Source organism: Haliaeetus leucocephalus, unplaced genomic scaffold, assembly GCF_000737465.1.
Source record: "Haliaeetus leucocephalus isolate CR32 unplaced genomic scaffold, Haliaeetus_leucocephalus-4.0 Scaffold167, whole genome shotgun sequence".
Taxonomy (NCBI): domain Eukaryota; kingdom Metazoa; phylum Chordata; class Aves; order Accipitriformes; family Accipitridae; genus Haliaeetus; species Haliaeetus leucocephalus.
The window spans coordinates 1,718,179-1,733,982 of NW_010972603.1; the positions used below are offsets into that span (position 1 = coordinate 1,718,179).

The window sequence follows — 15,804 nt, forward strand, 5'->3', positions numbered from 1 at the left end:
CTGGCGGGCCGGGGGGCGAAGGCGCACGTCGGCTCGGGACGGCGGGAGGTGGGTCCGGCTTGCAGCTGTAACAACGTTTGCAAGTACGTGCGGTAGTCTGTTGCAATAACACGTCACGTAAGATGGCTGCACGCTGAATCGGATACGGGCTGGCACGCTGCGTTTCGGCCGAATAGCCCGCGTCGCGGCGAAGCGGGGCCGGTTCCCGGAGGCGGCGGTCGGGTTTGCAGCCCGCGTGCAGGGCAGCGAGGGGGGCAGCCGGCAGTGTCCCCGCCGCCGGCATTCCAGGCGGCCAGGTTGCCGTTGTGCTCACGGAGGAGGCTTATTGCAGTGCAGGTGTTGAGGGGGGAGGTTGAGGTTTGGCGGTTTCCCCTGGGGGAGCGCCCGAAGCTGTGCTGTGCTGTGGCTCGGTCCGCGTGTGGTGTCGCTCAGAACAGCTGAGGCGAGCAGGAGCGGGAGCAGGAGGTGGGCGGCGGAGTGTGTCGGTGGCTGTGAGCGTCGGTACCGGGACCGAAAATCTCCTGTGCAGAACTCTGCCGCTTTCGCAGAAGTAGTAGTGGGCGCGGAAGGAGGGCTGCAGCGAAGAGGGGAAAATACCAGTGGAAAGATACTTAGGAGAAAAAGAGTAGCAAGAGTCGGGATGACCGAGGCTAGCTTTACAGGCAGCAAGAAGTGTTTTCTGGGGGGCAGTAAGGATCAGTGGTCCTTGTCAGTCTCCAACTAACTGAACATTAGCCTGCTCCGAATTAGTTGCTCGCTTTCCACTTCCCTGTTTTCTTATGCTGTCATGGCTCCTCATTCAAATGTCGGCGCTCTTCAGCCTCTCCTTGTAAGCCTCAGCTAGTTGCTTTTTTTATTCTCTAATAAGAAGAACAGTTGAGGTTTTGCTACTCTTGCCACCTGTATGTGCTTGACGGGTTTAAATCTACTGAAAAATCTTTTCAGTTTCTAAGCATAGTTTTACGGAGGCTTTATAACTTACCCAAATGTGGGTTGTTCTATGTGCCGGGGGCGGGGGGGGAGGAGCAAATCCATAGCAAAAATAACCCGCTTCTTGCTTCTGTTAAGAACTTGTGTACTTGGTGTACTACAGTCTTTTCAGGAAACCTTTTTTAATTCTTTTCAGGGAAACGTATATGTTTCTTTCTGGGTTTCAGGGATTTAAGAAATGGGTCAAAACATTCTCTTTCAGCCTTCTTTTTTTCTCAAGATAGATAGCGCCATCCTTTGTACACACTGTGCCCCAAAAAATGGTGTCGTAGAAAAAATATTTCTGACAAATGGTCGTGCAGTGTCCTGGATAACTCAAAATGGGGTTTTGCAACATCCTACTAATTGGTCTAGGGAAAACAAATGGTTGTTCTAAGCTGCTGTGGGAACTTTTGTGTTGCAGCTGTGAGATTTACTTTTTGTTTTACTAGGAAAATACTGCATAAGCAATTAAGGAGTTGATATTACTTACTGAAACTCACTGTTTTCTCTTTTTAGATTCATCTGTATTTATCCAGCATATTTGAATAACAAGAAGACAATAGCAGAAGGAAGAAGGATACCTATAGACAAAGTAATTTTGTGGGTGGCAGGGAAATATGATGTTTTGTTTTGCTACGCAGTAGTGTGTAGAGAGTTGGAAAATAAATCTCAAGCTGTTGATCTTTCCTATCCCCCATGGCAAGTAGCTCGATAACTGGAAATTACAGTGTATTTGAAGATAACCTAGAGTCAGCATGCAAATTTGGTAGAAGAGCACTGGGTTTAAGTGTCTACTTTCATATGAGCAGCACCTTTGGCAAGCAGGTGAAGTAATGAGAAATTTAATGCACTCAACCTCCTACATAAGTAGTTTGCCAAATTAGAAAGCGATGCAGAAAAGAATAGCTAGCTAATGATTGTTCTTTGGTGACTGACTATATATGCCTGTACTATATGCCCTGTCCCCTTTGCCGCTCTCAAAGATGGAACTTACAATTGCGTGTGGCACATAGCCTCGGTAGTTGTTGTTGCTTTTAATCTGTCCAGAAATAGCTTTTGATCACCTCAGTCCTTTGTAACATTTTCAGCAAGCAGTGCTGGGAATATAAAAAGGGCTTTTCTCACTGCTTAGAGTTGGTTGTTTGGGTTTTTTTTCTGATAATGGTTAAAGTCTTTCTTGACCATGCAAGTTTGCCAGTCAAAGATCTCTCTATGGAAGGAATCTGCTGCCCTGTGCCTAGAAAGTTTCCATTCTTTTCTCCTTCAGTCCTTGCTATAAGTTTGCTGTTGCTGATTCATGGCTTATGGGGTTTTTTTTGTAAATATAATAAATGTTATTTCATTTCAATTACTTTTCCTAAGCAATTTTTCTACTTGCTCCCCTGCCCTAATTAATTCTGTCTCATCTGTTTCCTGTTTTACTGATGTCTTACCTCTTCTTTTTTTTTTTTATGTTTTCTAGACCATAGGAGCACTCACAGGTGACTTCTGCGTAGATTTGTCATTATTTCAAGTGCCCTCTCTTTCCTCATCTGCTTTTTCTAGTTACAGAGTACAGGGTGGGAAATAGCTAACTGTTGCTGTATAGCATCATTGAAAAGTAATTAACTGTAATACATTGTTTTAACAGGCTGTTGAAAATCCTACATCTACGGAAATCCAAGATGTATGTGCAGCCGTTGGATTCAATGTGCTTTTAGAGGTAATTTATAAAAAAAAAAAAAAAAGGAAAGAAAAAAAAACCCACCACAAAAACCCCCACAAACTTGTTATGTGTGTCTGTTCTTCTTTCATTATAACTTTTCCTATGGACAGGATAAATTACAATTGAGAAGTTTTTTGTTACCAGCCAAGATATTTGCTTGCTTTGAGTAGAAGCTGACCATAATGATGAAGTTGGAAAACCCAGATCTCTGAGACAGTGCCACTTTTAAGCTTATAAAAAGATTACTGTTATTTAACTGTCTTTCTGAGAAGACTATCCTAGATGCTTAGAAGTGTGTCAGAATAAAAGCTAATTTTTCAAGCTGCAACTCTGCAAATTAAACTTTTAAAAAGGCATATTTTTAATGAAGGGTGGTTACCTTTTGGAATGAGCGTCCTATAGGAATAGGATTCTGATGCTTGAAATCTTCAGAGTCCTTTGGAGTTAAGTTTTAGGCAGAGAATGTAATTTTTTTTTTTTTAGTGTAATACCTGCTTGCTCTTTAAATAGTTTAAGTTGTTTTTTTCTTAGGGAATGAGTCTGGCTTTCTAGAGAAGTAACTTTTTGCAGTTTGTTTTCTGAGGTAATTATTAATTTAAAATACTGTTAAATTTTCTAAGAATAATTTAAGTCCTTATCTAAGAGTGTGACTGGTATCCAAAACTGAGCGCAAAATCACTTTGCTTTTTAGAAGAGCTCAAATATATTCCTGTTAGTGCACACCAGCCTGTGAAATAGCCAGTACCAGTAAGAAACCTGTAACATTTTAATCAAAATGAAGGCTGTGAGTATCCAAAAGCAGGGGGCCTCAGACTATGACCTATGACTTACTGTCTCTAGGTATCCAGAAGGGTTTGTGGCGATGGAGATGAAACAAAAACTTGTGTCACTGCAGTCCAGACTGGTGGGGAAGTAGAACAGTCCCTGTAGCAGGTTCCTCACTAAATTGTTCAGTACCAGTAGCTGGTTGCAGCAGTGCTTCTGAAAAAGTTGTGCTATAGCTTTAGATACTACTGCAATGGCTAAATGGTCGATGACACTGTTGGAGAGCTATGGTTATAGTTTACATCTGTTCAGAATTCCAGGCTGCTATGACTTAGATCAATTGCCTGACAAATTTTGCAGAAAATATTCCAGTACTGATTACAGTAAGTTTCTCCTTTTGTATGACAGAAAAATAAGATGTATCCTAGAGAGTGGAACAGAGATGTTCAGTACAGAGGTAGAGTACGAATCCAGCTGAAACAAGATGATGGCAACCCATGTTTACCTCAGTTTCCAACACGTGAGTAGAGTACCTGGGTTAGGCACTTCATCGGTTAACAAAACAGAAAGACTTTGTTTATTTTATGTTACCACATTGTTTAATTAGTTGTACTATTACAAATTTTACAAGTTTATATTAAATTTCTTTGCCTTTGTAAGTCAACTAAATCAATCTCTTTGCCTGTAGAAGTGAACCAAATCAAGTTGGTCTGTGAGCATTGAGTGGAGTTTGTAGAATGTTGTCTTTGATTCCGCTGTTTCTTCAGTGGTTGCATTGGAGGGGATTGTGAGGAGCGTTGTATGATTGCCATGTTGAGCAAAGCAGCTATTGAGTTCTGGCTTATTGTTTTGTTGACCAGAGGATTTGGTATTAAAATGGCTCGATTCCACCTTTATCTGAGGTTACATGCATCAGCTAGGCATCAGTATGGATGCCAAATCGGTAAAACACAATACTGAGTTCAGTTGAGCTTTCTGCTGGCCATTTTCATAAGTTAACAAAGGTGCAGCTCCCTTTAACTAATTAACAGGAGTAGTTCATCTTGAATGACAAGTAATACAGTCTTTTGCATTTTTCCTGAAAATTAACCAGTGTGTAAAAGGGAAGCAAATATATATCTGAAGTATATATCTTAAGAGCAAGAAGAATACTGAATCTAGCATAAGAGTGCTGTTGGTCAGAAAGAGACGATCTAAAACCATATTCCTGCTGGAGGACAGCAGTGGCTCTCTAAAAATGCTTGCAGCTTTTGCCTGATCATTCTGTCCCAGGTATTTTAGGCCATTAAGAGGTGAAGGGAAAGAGTAACAGGAAGGGTGTAGATGCTTTGGAGATTGTCCAGTTATGTGCCTGTTGCAGTCTGCTGTCACGTTTATCAGTCCTGCACTTTTTTAAAATTGGGCGGGGGGGGGGAGAAGAGTTTTTCACAAACTTCTAGCTACACAAAGGAAGGAAGCAGGACTCCTAGGCTTTATACCTAGTTTAACAGAAATCTGAAGTGGGGCTAAAGTTTCTGACTTTGAAAATGATGCAAATGTTCTTAACATAGAAGGTGTGCATTGATCTCTGCCTGTATTTTTAGGTAAATCGGTGATGCTGTATGCTGCGGAAACCATTCCCAAACTGAAAACAAGAACCCAAAAAATAGGAAGTAACGATCAAAGTCTTCAGCAAGGAGAGGGAGGCAAGAAAGGTAAAGGGAAGAAAAAGAAATGACCTCATGTCTGGAATAATGGTTACGTCACATAGTTGTACTTAGGGAAAATGTGGATGGACGCTCACTTGCTGCAACTTTGAAGTGAAATACATGAGGAAAAAATGAATAGGTGAAGCTGAATAGAACTGCCTGCTTTTCTTGGAACTGGAATGCATGAAGCTGCCTCGCATATGTATAACAATAAATCTGTCTTCACACACAATCTGCAAGCCTGAAGCTAGCATCCACTTTTAAAAGTGGAAAACCATAAGCAAATGGGGTGGGTGGGAGAAGAAATATGCAGCCTTTGATAAATAATTAAATATTCTTATGCAGACTAGATATCTGAAAACTGGTTGCCTTAGTAAACCATTTATCTATGCTAGTGAGGTGATAGTCTTCATTCTGGAGGGTCTTTGCCACTAAAAGAAAAATGTAGATCGATGAAGTTGCTGGCTCTGTAAACTTCCCTTGCTAATAATCTTTCACAATTGTCAAGTGTACTAATAAAGGTGACATGTTAATTTTTAAAAAAAAATGTAATTTTATAGAATACTTTTTCCAAAAGTGTTAGTTTTTCCTCCACAGCCTGTTGTAAAGAAGTTGGTGACATACATTGTAAGGATAATATTGTAAAGTTTTAAGATAATTTGAAAAAAAATCTCCCTTTTGTCTCTTGTATAATATGGGATACTACATTATCCTATTTTAGGTGGTTGTTTGAGAGCTTAGGAAATGTGGATCTGTTTTCTGCCAGTCAAATACTATTTCTGATATCTGAGGCTTGCAATATCAGGTAACTTAAAATATTTTTTTTATGTCGTACGCAGACAGGGACAGAAGGTTATTTGGAGCAGATGAGTTGGTCAGAACAGCTGTCCAGTAGCAAGGCTTCTTCAAAGTAATTAAGAAATGTACTGTGCAAATTAAATGAGGGGTAGTTTACTATAAGGAGACTAAAAAAGAAGCAGCAGTACCTGTTTTGATTTAAAAACAAAAATCCTGCATGAGTTTTCTAATCCTTACTATATGAAAACGAAGTCAGTTGAATGCTTTCACAGATGACTGCTGGAAACAAGTTATCGGATTATTTTTGATAAATTTTTTATGTGGCAGTATTCTCTTTCAGGATTTGTCTCGTTAGTCTATCAGGTATACTATTCTATGGCATCAACTTTTTCCCACTTTAAAAATAAACTGCATTCAAAATGTATCTAGACATTTAATGACTTTTCTAAAGAAATGAAACTTGGTAAAGCTCTTGACAATGTCTCTGCTGAAGTTACTTGTGATTGTAATTTGAGTTTTCTTATGTTCTTATATTACTTGTTCCACTCAACTGCATCTTTTTCAAATAGATGGTGAGTTACCAGTGCCCCTTGAAGGTGATGCTGATAGGTACCGATAGTGCAACTGCATAGAGGCCCTGACTTGTGAATAGTTCAAAGTCAATTGTATTTCCTGTCTGTAATAGTTGGTAAGCGTGGTTCTTGTGTTGCATTATTTAATGAAGGAGGAGGAAGTGTTCTCATTCTCATGACGAAGTTCCTCAAGCCAAGCCCTGTACCGGTGTGAGGGCAGCAGTATGTAGGCACTCTAAAATAGAATGGCTTAGGAGAAGAAATTCTGTGTTCTAAGGCTGTAATTGACAGTGGTCACACACAAATGTCTTCAGTTTTTTTCTGCAGATGTAACAGTTTACATGAGCTACCTTTGGAGTGTCTGGCCTTGAAAACATGCTGAAACTTTGAGAAGTTGGGTAAATGGTATTTCTGTGAGTTAATGAAATGACATGGGGTAGGAACAGCAGGAACAGGTGCTATCTGAAGAGTTTTTTTGTTACAGAAGACAACTGGACGTGGTTGGAGGTTGTTAGTTACGTCCACTCTGTTATAGAGTTAGGGAGGTGCTACAGGTTAGTTGCAACATGGGGAAAAATACAAACTGAGGCATGTGAGCAAGAGTGGAAGATACACTTGTAATATAAAAGACCACAGCTGCCCATGGATTGTGGGGCTGAAGTTACTCCTGGCTTTTCCTGACTGCTGAGGAACTTCTGTGGAACTTTATTTATGAGAGCTCTGTGAAAATTATTTGGTACAAGATAACTTTGCTCTGTGGTGTTAAATGGAGGGGAATGACTCCGGCCAAGTCATGATCCTGTTATGCCTAAGTATTGTAAGTCAGAGCTTTAGACTACAGACAGCTGAAAAATGTGGAGGTCGAGTCTGAGGGGGTATCTGTTTACAGTGGCCAGAAATTAAATATCTGAAGAACTTGTCTGTGCTATGGTATGTATGTTGAGAAAGAACCTTAGTGGCATTGCTTGCCAAAATTTCTCAATCAAAGACCCAAAATAGTAAGGCTATTAAAGTGTAAGGATCTTGCAAAAGAGACTGAGAAGGACTTCTGAAGAGAGCAATACTGAGCTCAAATATATAAAACTGTGATTCAATCAGATGAACAAAGAAAGCTCTACAGGTGTTTCGGGTAAAGCTGGCTTTTTTTTAAGCAAATTGTGCACTGCTAGGAAATCGGATGATTGCTACCATTAGGGGGAGATGAGGTCTGATTCCTCCAACCCGTGCCCGCTTATCCCCCATCTCTAGATGTGTTCATTGTTTTGTTTGTTTTGATTTCTGTCTGGCTTTAGAGTAAGTACACTGTGTGAGCAATATTTGCTCTTAAATGAGGCATCACAAACACAACTCCCCTCTTTCTGCCTGGGTTAAGCTTATAAACCAGACTTTGATTTCTGTATTTCCTGTTTTTATTAACCTGGGATCCTTAGAGGATTAAAACCAAGCAGGTCAAGATAGTAAGTCAGGTTCTTCTGCAGGTCTTTTCCCCCTTCTTCAGCACCCTTCCCCTCCCCCCTTCACTCCCTCAGTTCCTGGGAACAGGGAAGATGGTCAGAGGCAGTTGTGGGACTTGGAGCGGAGACAAGACTGCTGTCAAAATACAACCGTTGGTCTCAATGCTATCAAGAAAAAATCTTTTTAAGGGAAAAACTGGGTGATAATGGATGTCTTAATTTCAACTGTCTTAAGCAGTGTAAACTAAAGACACTGATGGTCTGTGGTTTCCTGTAGGTGGCAATATTAACAAAGGCATGCATTGCTGGGTGGGCATTTACTCTGCATCTAAGATGTGAGGAATATGGATATTGAGCTTGTGTCCCGTCAGAAGATACTAGTCTAGCTATTTAAAACTATATCCTTGTACTGTTTTTTGGGTACCTAGACAAAGGTTAAACATTCAAAATTCACATGTGAGCTCAGAATCCTTATAACAGTTTCTGTGTCGGCAACGGATGGGAACATTGACGTTGGGCATTAAGCAGATCTGAAGACAGGCGATCAACAAAGGAATTACTAAAAATGAAAATTCAGCACTGTTGAGATAGGTGTTTTATTCTTTTAGATGTATGGAAGAAGGCACATAGCCACTGTAGCGGAAGCACAACCGTCATTATTCAGTTCTTAATGTGAAGAAAGTGAGTTCCAGAATGTCATTTTGGAATGTGTTTTAACTTGGGAAGTGACAATAATGTATGCCCGTATGTCGTTCCCCACCTTCAGCCATGAAGTAAATTTGTCAAAGACCAGCTCTGTGGAAATTCTTGCAAAACTTGCCTGTGTGTATATCCTGTTCCTGTGCACCTAATGGTTAAAGCTTTTTAGCCAGAACTCCCTTTTGGGGCAGCATATACATCTGGGATGTTTGTATGGGCTGTACTGAGGGCATGAAAGATGCTGTGGCTCCTTTGTTTCCTTCTCTGTAGCTGCAGATGTAGTTGTGTTGGAATGGAATGGACTAGACTATTTCAGTTGGAAGGGATCTACAACGATCATCTAGTCCAACTGCCTGACCCCTTCAGGGCTGACTGAAAGTTAAATAATTAAGGGCATTGATCAAATGCCTCTTCAACACTGACAGGCTTGGGGCATTGACCACCTCTCTAGGAAGCCTGATCCAGTGTTTGACCACCTCTCAGTAAGGAAATGCTTCCTAATGCCAAGTCTGAACCTCCCCTGGCACAACTTTGAGCCATTCCCAGGTGTTCTGTCACTGCATACCAGTTATTTAGCTTCTTCCTGTTAAAGACTGGCCTTTATGGGGTTATTTTAGCTCTTAGGATAAAATGACCTCACTTTTCAAAGAGATTTTTTTCCCCTAAAGAAAAAAGACTTAATACAAATAGTCTCTTCATCTATTGCTTTATAATTTTTGAGCCTGTCAAGTCATTTGGTTGACATGATAAAAAGAGCAGAGCTCTCAAAGATAGTAAATTCCCGTAAGTCATGAAGCTAAGTGATCAGATTAGGAGATAAGACTATGTTAATGCATCATCCAGTGAAGAAACTTTCTATGCCCCAGGTGGGACAAGGAGAGGCAAGGAGAATGAGTGTTTATCCTTTCTGGTTGGCAGTTTGCTCAGACGAAACTGCATTTAGTATGTTGGGTGTTCAGTCAGCACACGTGCAGCTGCAGATGAAGTGCAGATTAGATCTAGTAAAATCGCTACCAGATGAGCTGCCTTTTGCTAAAGGCCCTGAAAAGATGGGAGAATTGAGCATACTGTAGTGGCTGATGTAAGGGAGATGGGAGAAGGCTGACAGTCACTGGGAGTATGGGACCTGGGAGAGAGCAGGGAACACTCCAGGCAGGAATTGAGTAGCCTACACTGTAGTGCTATTTCTTATGAAACAGTATGTATGTCTTTTTTCTTCTCTATCAAGGTTTGCCGGTTTTTTTGGGGTGTGAGATTTATGTTTTGTGGTTGTGTGGGTTTTTTTTCCAGAGAACAGAACTTAGACCAAGTTAGACTAAGTGTCTAACTGAAGGCTTTAGGAATTCTCCTCCTGCAAAGATGCAGTAATACAAAATGGTAGGTATACGAAGTGTTGTTTTGTGCAATCCCATAGCCTCAGCAAAGACATCAACTACATGGCCTTCCAGAAGATGCTAAGTTCAAAGCCATTAATCTTCAGTTATTTTTACTTTACTAGTTCATGAGTTCATGTGGTCATCTGAGGATTTTTTGCTCTGAATATCTTAAACTTTTATGTACCTGGAGGAAGTCTGTTTTTCAGAAAGTTATGTCAACTTGGTTGTACAACTGAGGACTCCCTTAGTGGTCCTAGGTTGTTACTCCTCAAGTACCATTTCATTCCATCACACTGGATGTAGAAGTTCTCTGGAAAGACAAGACTGATGTTCACTATAGTTGCATGGCTGCCACACGTGGAGTTTACAGGAAATACTGACAGTGTCTTATGACCTACAAGAACTTGCGCTTTCGCTTTTTAAAACTCTGTTCTTCCTTGTTTGCATAAGGAAGTTATTGTTGCTCAAGTCTGAAATGGAGGTGGGAAGTGACTAAGGAATTAGTCATGTTATTTTTGTGCCGATTCTCAGGCTATTTCAACAGACTTGACAAGACCAGAATGCAGAATCAAGACACTTACTTGAATTTGTCAAATTAAAAAAAAGTTGTAAGGGTTTGACCTGACAAGCATCTGTCACATCTTCCACTACTTAGAAGAATTTCCATTTTGTTAACTATCTTGCCTTGGTTTGAAGAATTCAGTTTCATTTTAGCATCACTAGTGGTGATGTTATCATTGTGGGGTTTTTTAAATGTTTTTTCTGAACTTTTTTTTCCTTTTTGCTAAGTTTAGAAATGTGTACGATAAAGCAGAGGAGATGTCCTACTTAACAGTGGTAGCAGAAAGAACTCTTAAGTGTAACCCCCCCACATGCCTGCCAATAACTATGCAGCATTATTTTTTTAGGTCATGTACAGAATACTAGAAAATCCATGGGCAGGGAAAAAACTCTGAAGTCCCTGTAGCTTACCATTTGTCCCCTCTACATTTCTAAAGAACACTAGACCTTGATGATTCCTTAGGTAAGCAAGGCCATGAAATCTGGAAAGCTGTGCTGCGCAGGCAGCTGCTTGTGGTGCTCACTGTTGAGAACAGATTTGTATTCCAAACTCTTCTTTTAAGGCCTGATGCTCTAAACCACCTTGGTTGCACTCTAAGATGCAGTCATGAGGCAGAAGTACTTCCTTCAGGCTTTTAGAGAGGTTTTTGCTAGTTCCACAGTAATGAAGTTTGGGTAAAAAAAGTTAATATCCTATAAGGACCTTCTGCCTTTTTAAAGTAATCAAGTTTTCAGTGTTGAGGTATAAGGTTCTTAAGAACTACTGAAGCATCATATCAGTCCTGTAAGAATCTCTTTATTTGTGTCCATTTTTATTTAGCACATTACAACTTCAGCACAGACACAGAGTAGATGTGTGTACCAACATTTGCACATACATGTTGTGAAGAAGACTTGGAGAAGAGCACTGATCTGTGGGGCCAGCCCAGTGGAGTAACTTGCAGGAAAGGGTAACTTGCTGCAGAAATTCAGTCATTTCTACTTGCATCAAGGCAAACAAGAAGATCAAGTTCTTTTAACAACAAATGGTAGTTCTACTTCAAGTAGAAATCTGACAAAGGAGCAATGAATTTAGCTGCTGGTCAAGAAATGTCAAGTTGTAAAGACAGGAAGTTGACTAAAACCCTAACTGTTCAGTTCTAAGAGAGATGTGAGCAAGCGAATGTTTTCACACTTAACCTAGAAATGTTTTATCCCCATTAACAGTGGAAGAACTGTTGAGTAGTATGAGAAATGAAAAATAAGTTGTCTACTACAGCCCTTGTTAGGCTTGGAAAGTCTAAGATGTATCAGCAGCTTTTAGAGAAGTAAGTTATGTAGTACTTTGTACCTAAATCAAATAGACTATTAACTATCTTTATTCTTACTTATTATTTCAAGAGGTGAAACTAAATTACAATGGTCACATGACTGCTATATACACAGTTTGTAGTGTTTAAAACACAGCACTAGGATTTAGTATGGCTGTTACAAAAAAGTTCAGTGGGTTTAAGACAGAGGAAGATACAAACCAGATATAATATATAGAAGATATAAACTTAAAGGGTGAGTCACTTCAAACTTTTAAGTTGCTTACATCTACAGCTTTGCTGTAAACTTTATTCTCTTCAGCCCATCCACTCATAACAGAAGGTTGTCATGGAATGATTAGCTGTGCTATTTTACATTTTTTTCCTTCAGATGACAAACTGCATGCTGTCCTACAGAAAATGATGCACAGTGGTTCTCATGCTTCCCTATCCAAGTTGAAAGCCATAAGAGCTGTGTTTTCTAGCTTAAAATGCTTTCTCTTAAGACACTTTTACATCTCTTCTTACAATACGTATCTCTCATTTAAAACTGACCTGCTGAGTTGCACTGTGTGCTTCATTCTTTTGCAGTTCTTGCAAAATTTACAGTGAATATTTATACACCAACTTGTTGCAGAAAGCCAGAAGTCTTCAAAAGTCTATTTTAAGATTAAATCTTTTGAATCTTAAGATTGTGGATCAGAAATCACTTTTTATTGTATAAAAAAGCTTAAGCTTACCTTCTGTGAGTTAAAACTATTATAGCATTACTGTAGGCTTTAAAGAAATGTTAGCATGGAGATGAGAACAGGGAGCTTTCAGTAATTCATGCTTGATTTGTTGAAAATACTGAAAAGAGTATGAAAGAGTAAATACAGATTCAGATTAAAAAAAAAAATAATCCTTCCCACTGATTGCAAAAAAGCCTTTATTCTCTTAACAACTTTGTTTGCATTCTTACTGACTGGTCAGGAATATATTATGTATGACAACAGCATCTCTATTCAGGAAGTTTCAGGGCTCATGCAAAGTTCTTCTTAGTACTGTCAGAAGAGATTGCACATTTTTATGAGCAGAAAAAGCTCACGGAGGATGTAGTCCATTCCCTTAATGATGTAGTTCTGGGACTGACACCCAAGACAGTTAATATTTCAACAGGACTTTAGGAAAAAGTGTTTGTAATGGTATCACACCTTAGTGAAAGGTGGTTTGTGCTTTTGAGTGTGATCTTAAAAGGCACTCTATTAACAATTTTAGATGACAACTTTATTTAGCAAGAAAGAGGCAAGGAGCTGTACTTTAGTCATCTTGTGCTAGTATCTTTTGCAATTTAATGCATCCATTTCCGGCTAATATAAGCTTGATCACTTGAATGAAGTTACTCTTTCCTATATTTAGTATCTATCCATTTAAGAATATACACACAGTACCAAATATTGTATTACAACAAAACATGCAACAGTGAATAATCTCTCCCATCAGGTGCCCAGAACATGTAGTTTCATCATTTACAACTTCATCAGTGGGAAATACATCTGTTATGTCATCTCTCACAGTAATTCCCTGTGCATTCAAGAAGATCCATCAGACTAGTACTTTCCTTATACAATAGCTTCATGTCACCAGATGAACCACAGTCAAAATGCTAAGAGTAATTACATACACAAAGAGACAACTAAAGTGCAGAGGCTGTGGGATATATACTTTTTATTTAAGTTACTGCAGAAAGAGATTACTGAACGATTTCTTCTGCATTAAGATGAATAAAATATTTTCATTAAGCTTCAGATGCTGCCCACTGCATTGCTTTTAAATAAAAATGCTTATTTTCTATCATCAGACACAGCAAAGTAGTAAGCAAACTTAAAACACATTCCTTTAATATATCAAAATGTTTCCAAGGCAGTATTATTAAAATTATACCACAGTTCCCAGTAACATCAAGCTTCATGAAGAGGTGGTAGGGAAGCTTTATCCAGTTAACAGTTTAAGTGCTCTTCTTTTCTTCACCCAGTAAGTTCACTGTTGCTTTCTTGGCTGCAGGAAAATAAAAGCAAGTTTAATCTTAGAGGCCTACAGACTAAGTGGTTTATTCAGTGGTCTTGAGCTGCGTAAAAAAATAATTTTCATTTTAGTCACGAAAGCAGCATCACAAAAGAAGATCATAGCTTTTGTATACACATACAGTCATAAAACTGATCATATAAAGATTTTAAAAAATAAACCATAAGCAAGGAGCAGCACAATAAACAGCACAGACTGACTTACAGCTATTATATCAATAAAACAGAGCTGCTCACAGTTTAGGACATACAGGTTTACAGCAAGAAATATACTACCAAGCTGATGAAATAGGGTTGGAATAACGCTAATATGTGTGTGTGTACATGCATTCATGTGCACGATTTCTTAAAAAATACATGTATGTGGAAATCTTTATATGTAAAAATAGGAAAAAGAAAGAATAAGCAATAGCATGAGAACAGAAAAATCCCATGTGCAACATGGAAGAACATTACTAAGATACCTGTCTAACAATAACAATTCAGGAAGGGTCATGCAGCAAAATCTCCAAGCATAGCTGAGAAAGGCAGATCAGTTAAATACTGACAGGAAGACTGCTTAAGCTGGTAAGAGGAAATGAGACTGCATACGTTGTATGGGGGAAGGGAGACTTAAGGTGCTTTGAAATATCTTACAAATAAATTTCCTTTCAAATAAAATTTAAATAAACCTTCATTTCAGCTACTTAATACATTTCTTTCTCTTATTCATAAAATTATCATCAGACATTCTAGAGTATGAGGGTCCACGATAGAATGCAAGGAAATAAAAGCAAAAATCAAGCAATCTACAGGCCGTTGTAACATTCATTCTAACCAAATACAAACCTAAAGTAATTTTTTTAAGAGTGGGCTCAGAATCCTTTGTTCTCCAGAGAAGGAAAAATACAAACACTTTTAGATGGGAAAACTTCATTTCGCATGTTGCTGTTTATAAAGGATTTGCTTTACTACACAACTGGCAGCCCTTCTATACTACCAGGTATTTGAGATGGTATTTTAGGAGATACAAGAATATACTGAAACAATAACTGTATTTATGGAAGGTATCTTGTGAGGATGTGTGGACCTGCCTCTACAGAGAATGTTCATAGTGATATGTATGGTGGGAAGACACACAAACTAATTAGCCATTTCTTCCACTCATAGCTTATACTCATTCTCACATAACTGTACTCCTAGAGAGTGAGATCCACTGCAATCCTCTTTTCCTGGCATCTTCATCCAAATTTAACTTCTCCATTATAATTTACATAGTCTTCTTACAATTTTTTTCCCCGCAAATGATAAATATTAACTGTATTATTGGAGTTGCTCAGCAAAATTCCTCCTACTTGATGGGAACAGTCTTTTCCTCACCTTCTTTAGTGATGGTATCTGCAGTCTCTGCAGCCTTGTCTTTCAGGTCTTTAACAACACTGTCGAGCTGAGCTTCATGCTTCAGGAAGAAAGGCCGGATAATTCGATGATAGAGAAACTCTGCCCCATTAGAAGGACTTGGAGCCATGCACCACAACAGGAAGCCACACTACAAGGAACAAGAACATCTGCCTAAGTAGAAGAAAAGAGCAGGAAACAAAATGTAGCATGCCTTCCTAACTCTGCTAGACTTCAGCATATTTAAAACAGTACATCTCCCCCTTCATTTTGTATGGTCACAGTCCAGTAAGTGTGCACATCAATATAGTTATATACAGAGAATCTTTATATTGGAATGATTTCATGGACACTGACAGGATAAAGGAGAAGGGCTTTAGCAGGAAAGCTAATCTGCTAACAGGTGTATCAAGACTGCATAGAATCATAGAATTATTTAGGTTGGAAAAGACCTTCAAGATCATTGAGTCCAACCATCAACCATG

The 15,804-nt window shown here is 39.1% G+C and overlaps 2 protein-coding genes across 2 annotated transcripts in view; one reads left to right on the top strand and one right to left on the bottom strand.

The window, feature by feature from the left end:
• The window catches only part of SRP19 (signal recognition particle 19kDa), a 5,651-nt gene extending 292 nt beyond the window's left edge, over positions 1-5,359 (top strand). The window contains exons 2-5 of the mRNA XM_010563459.1: positions 1,489-1,564; positions 2,603-2,674; positions 3,851-3,962; positions 5,026-5,359. Of these exons, the coding sequence (XP_010561761.1) occupies positions 1,489-1,564; positions 2,603-2,674; positions 3,851-3,962; positions 5,026-5,159 (394 nt within the window). The 3' untranslated portion in view covers positions 5,160-5,359. The remainder of the gene's footprint in view (positions 1-1,488; positions 1,565-2,602; positions 2,675-3,850; positions 3,963-5,025) is intronic.
• An 8,212-nt stretch (positions 5,360-13,571) lies between these two features.
• Positions 13,572-15,804, bottom strand: part of REEP5 (receptor accessory protein 5) — a 20,516-nt gene continuing 18,283 nt past the window's right edge. The window contains exons 4-5 of the mRNA XM_010563460.1: positions 15,302-15,470; positions 13,572-13,916 (exon numbers count right to left, since the gene is read on the bottom strand). Coding sequence (XP_010561762.1) covers positions 13,867-13,916; positions 15,302-15,470 — 219 coding nt within the window. The 3' untranslated portion in view covers positions 13,572-13,866. The remainder of the gene's footprint in view (positions 13,917-15,301; positions 15,471-15,804) is intronic.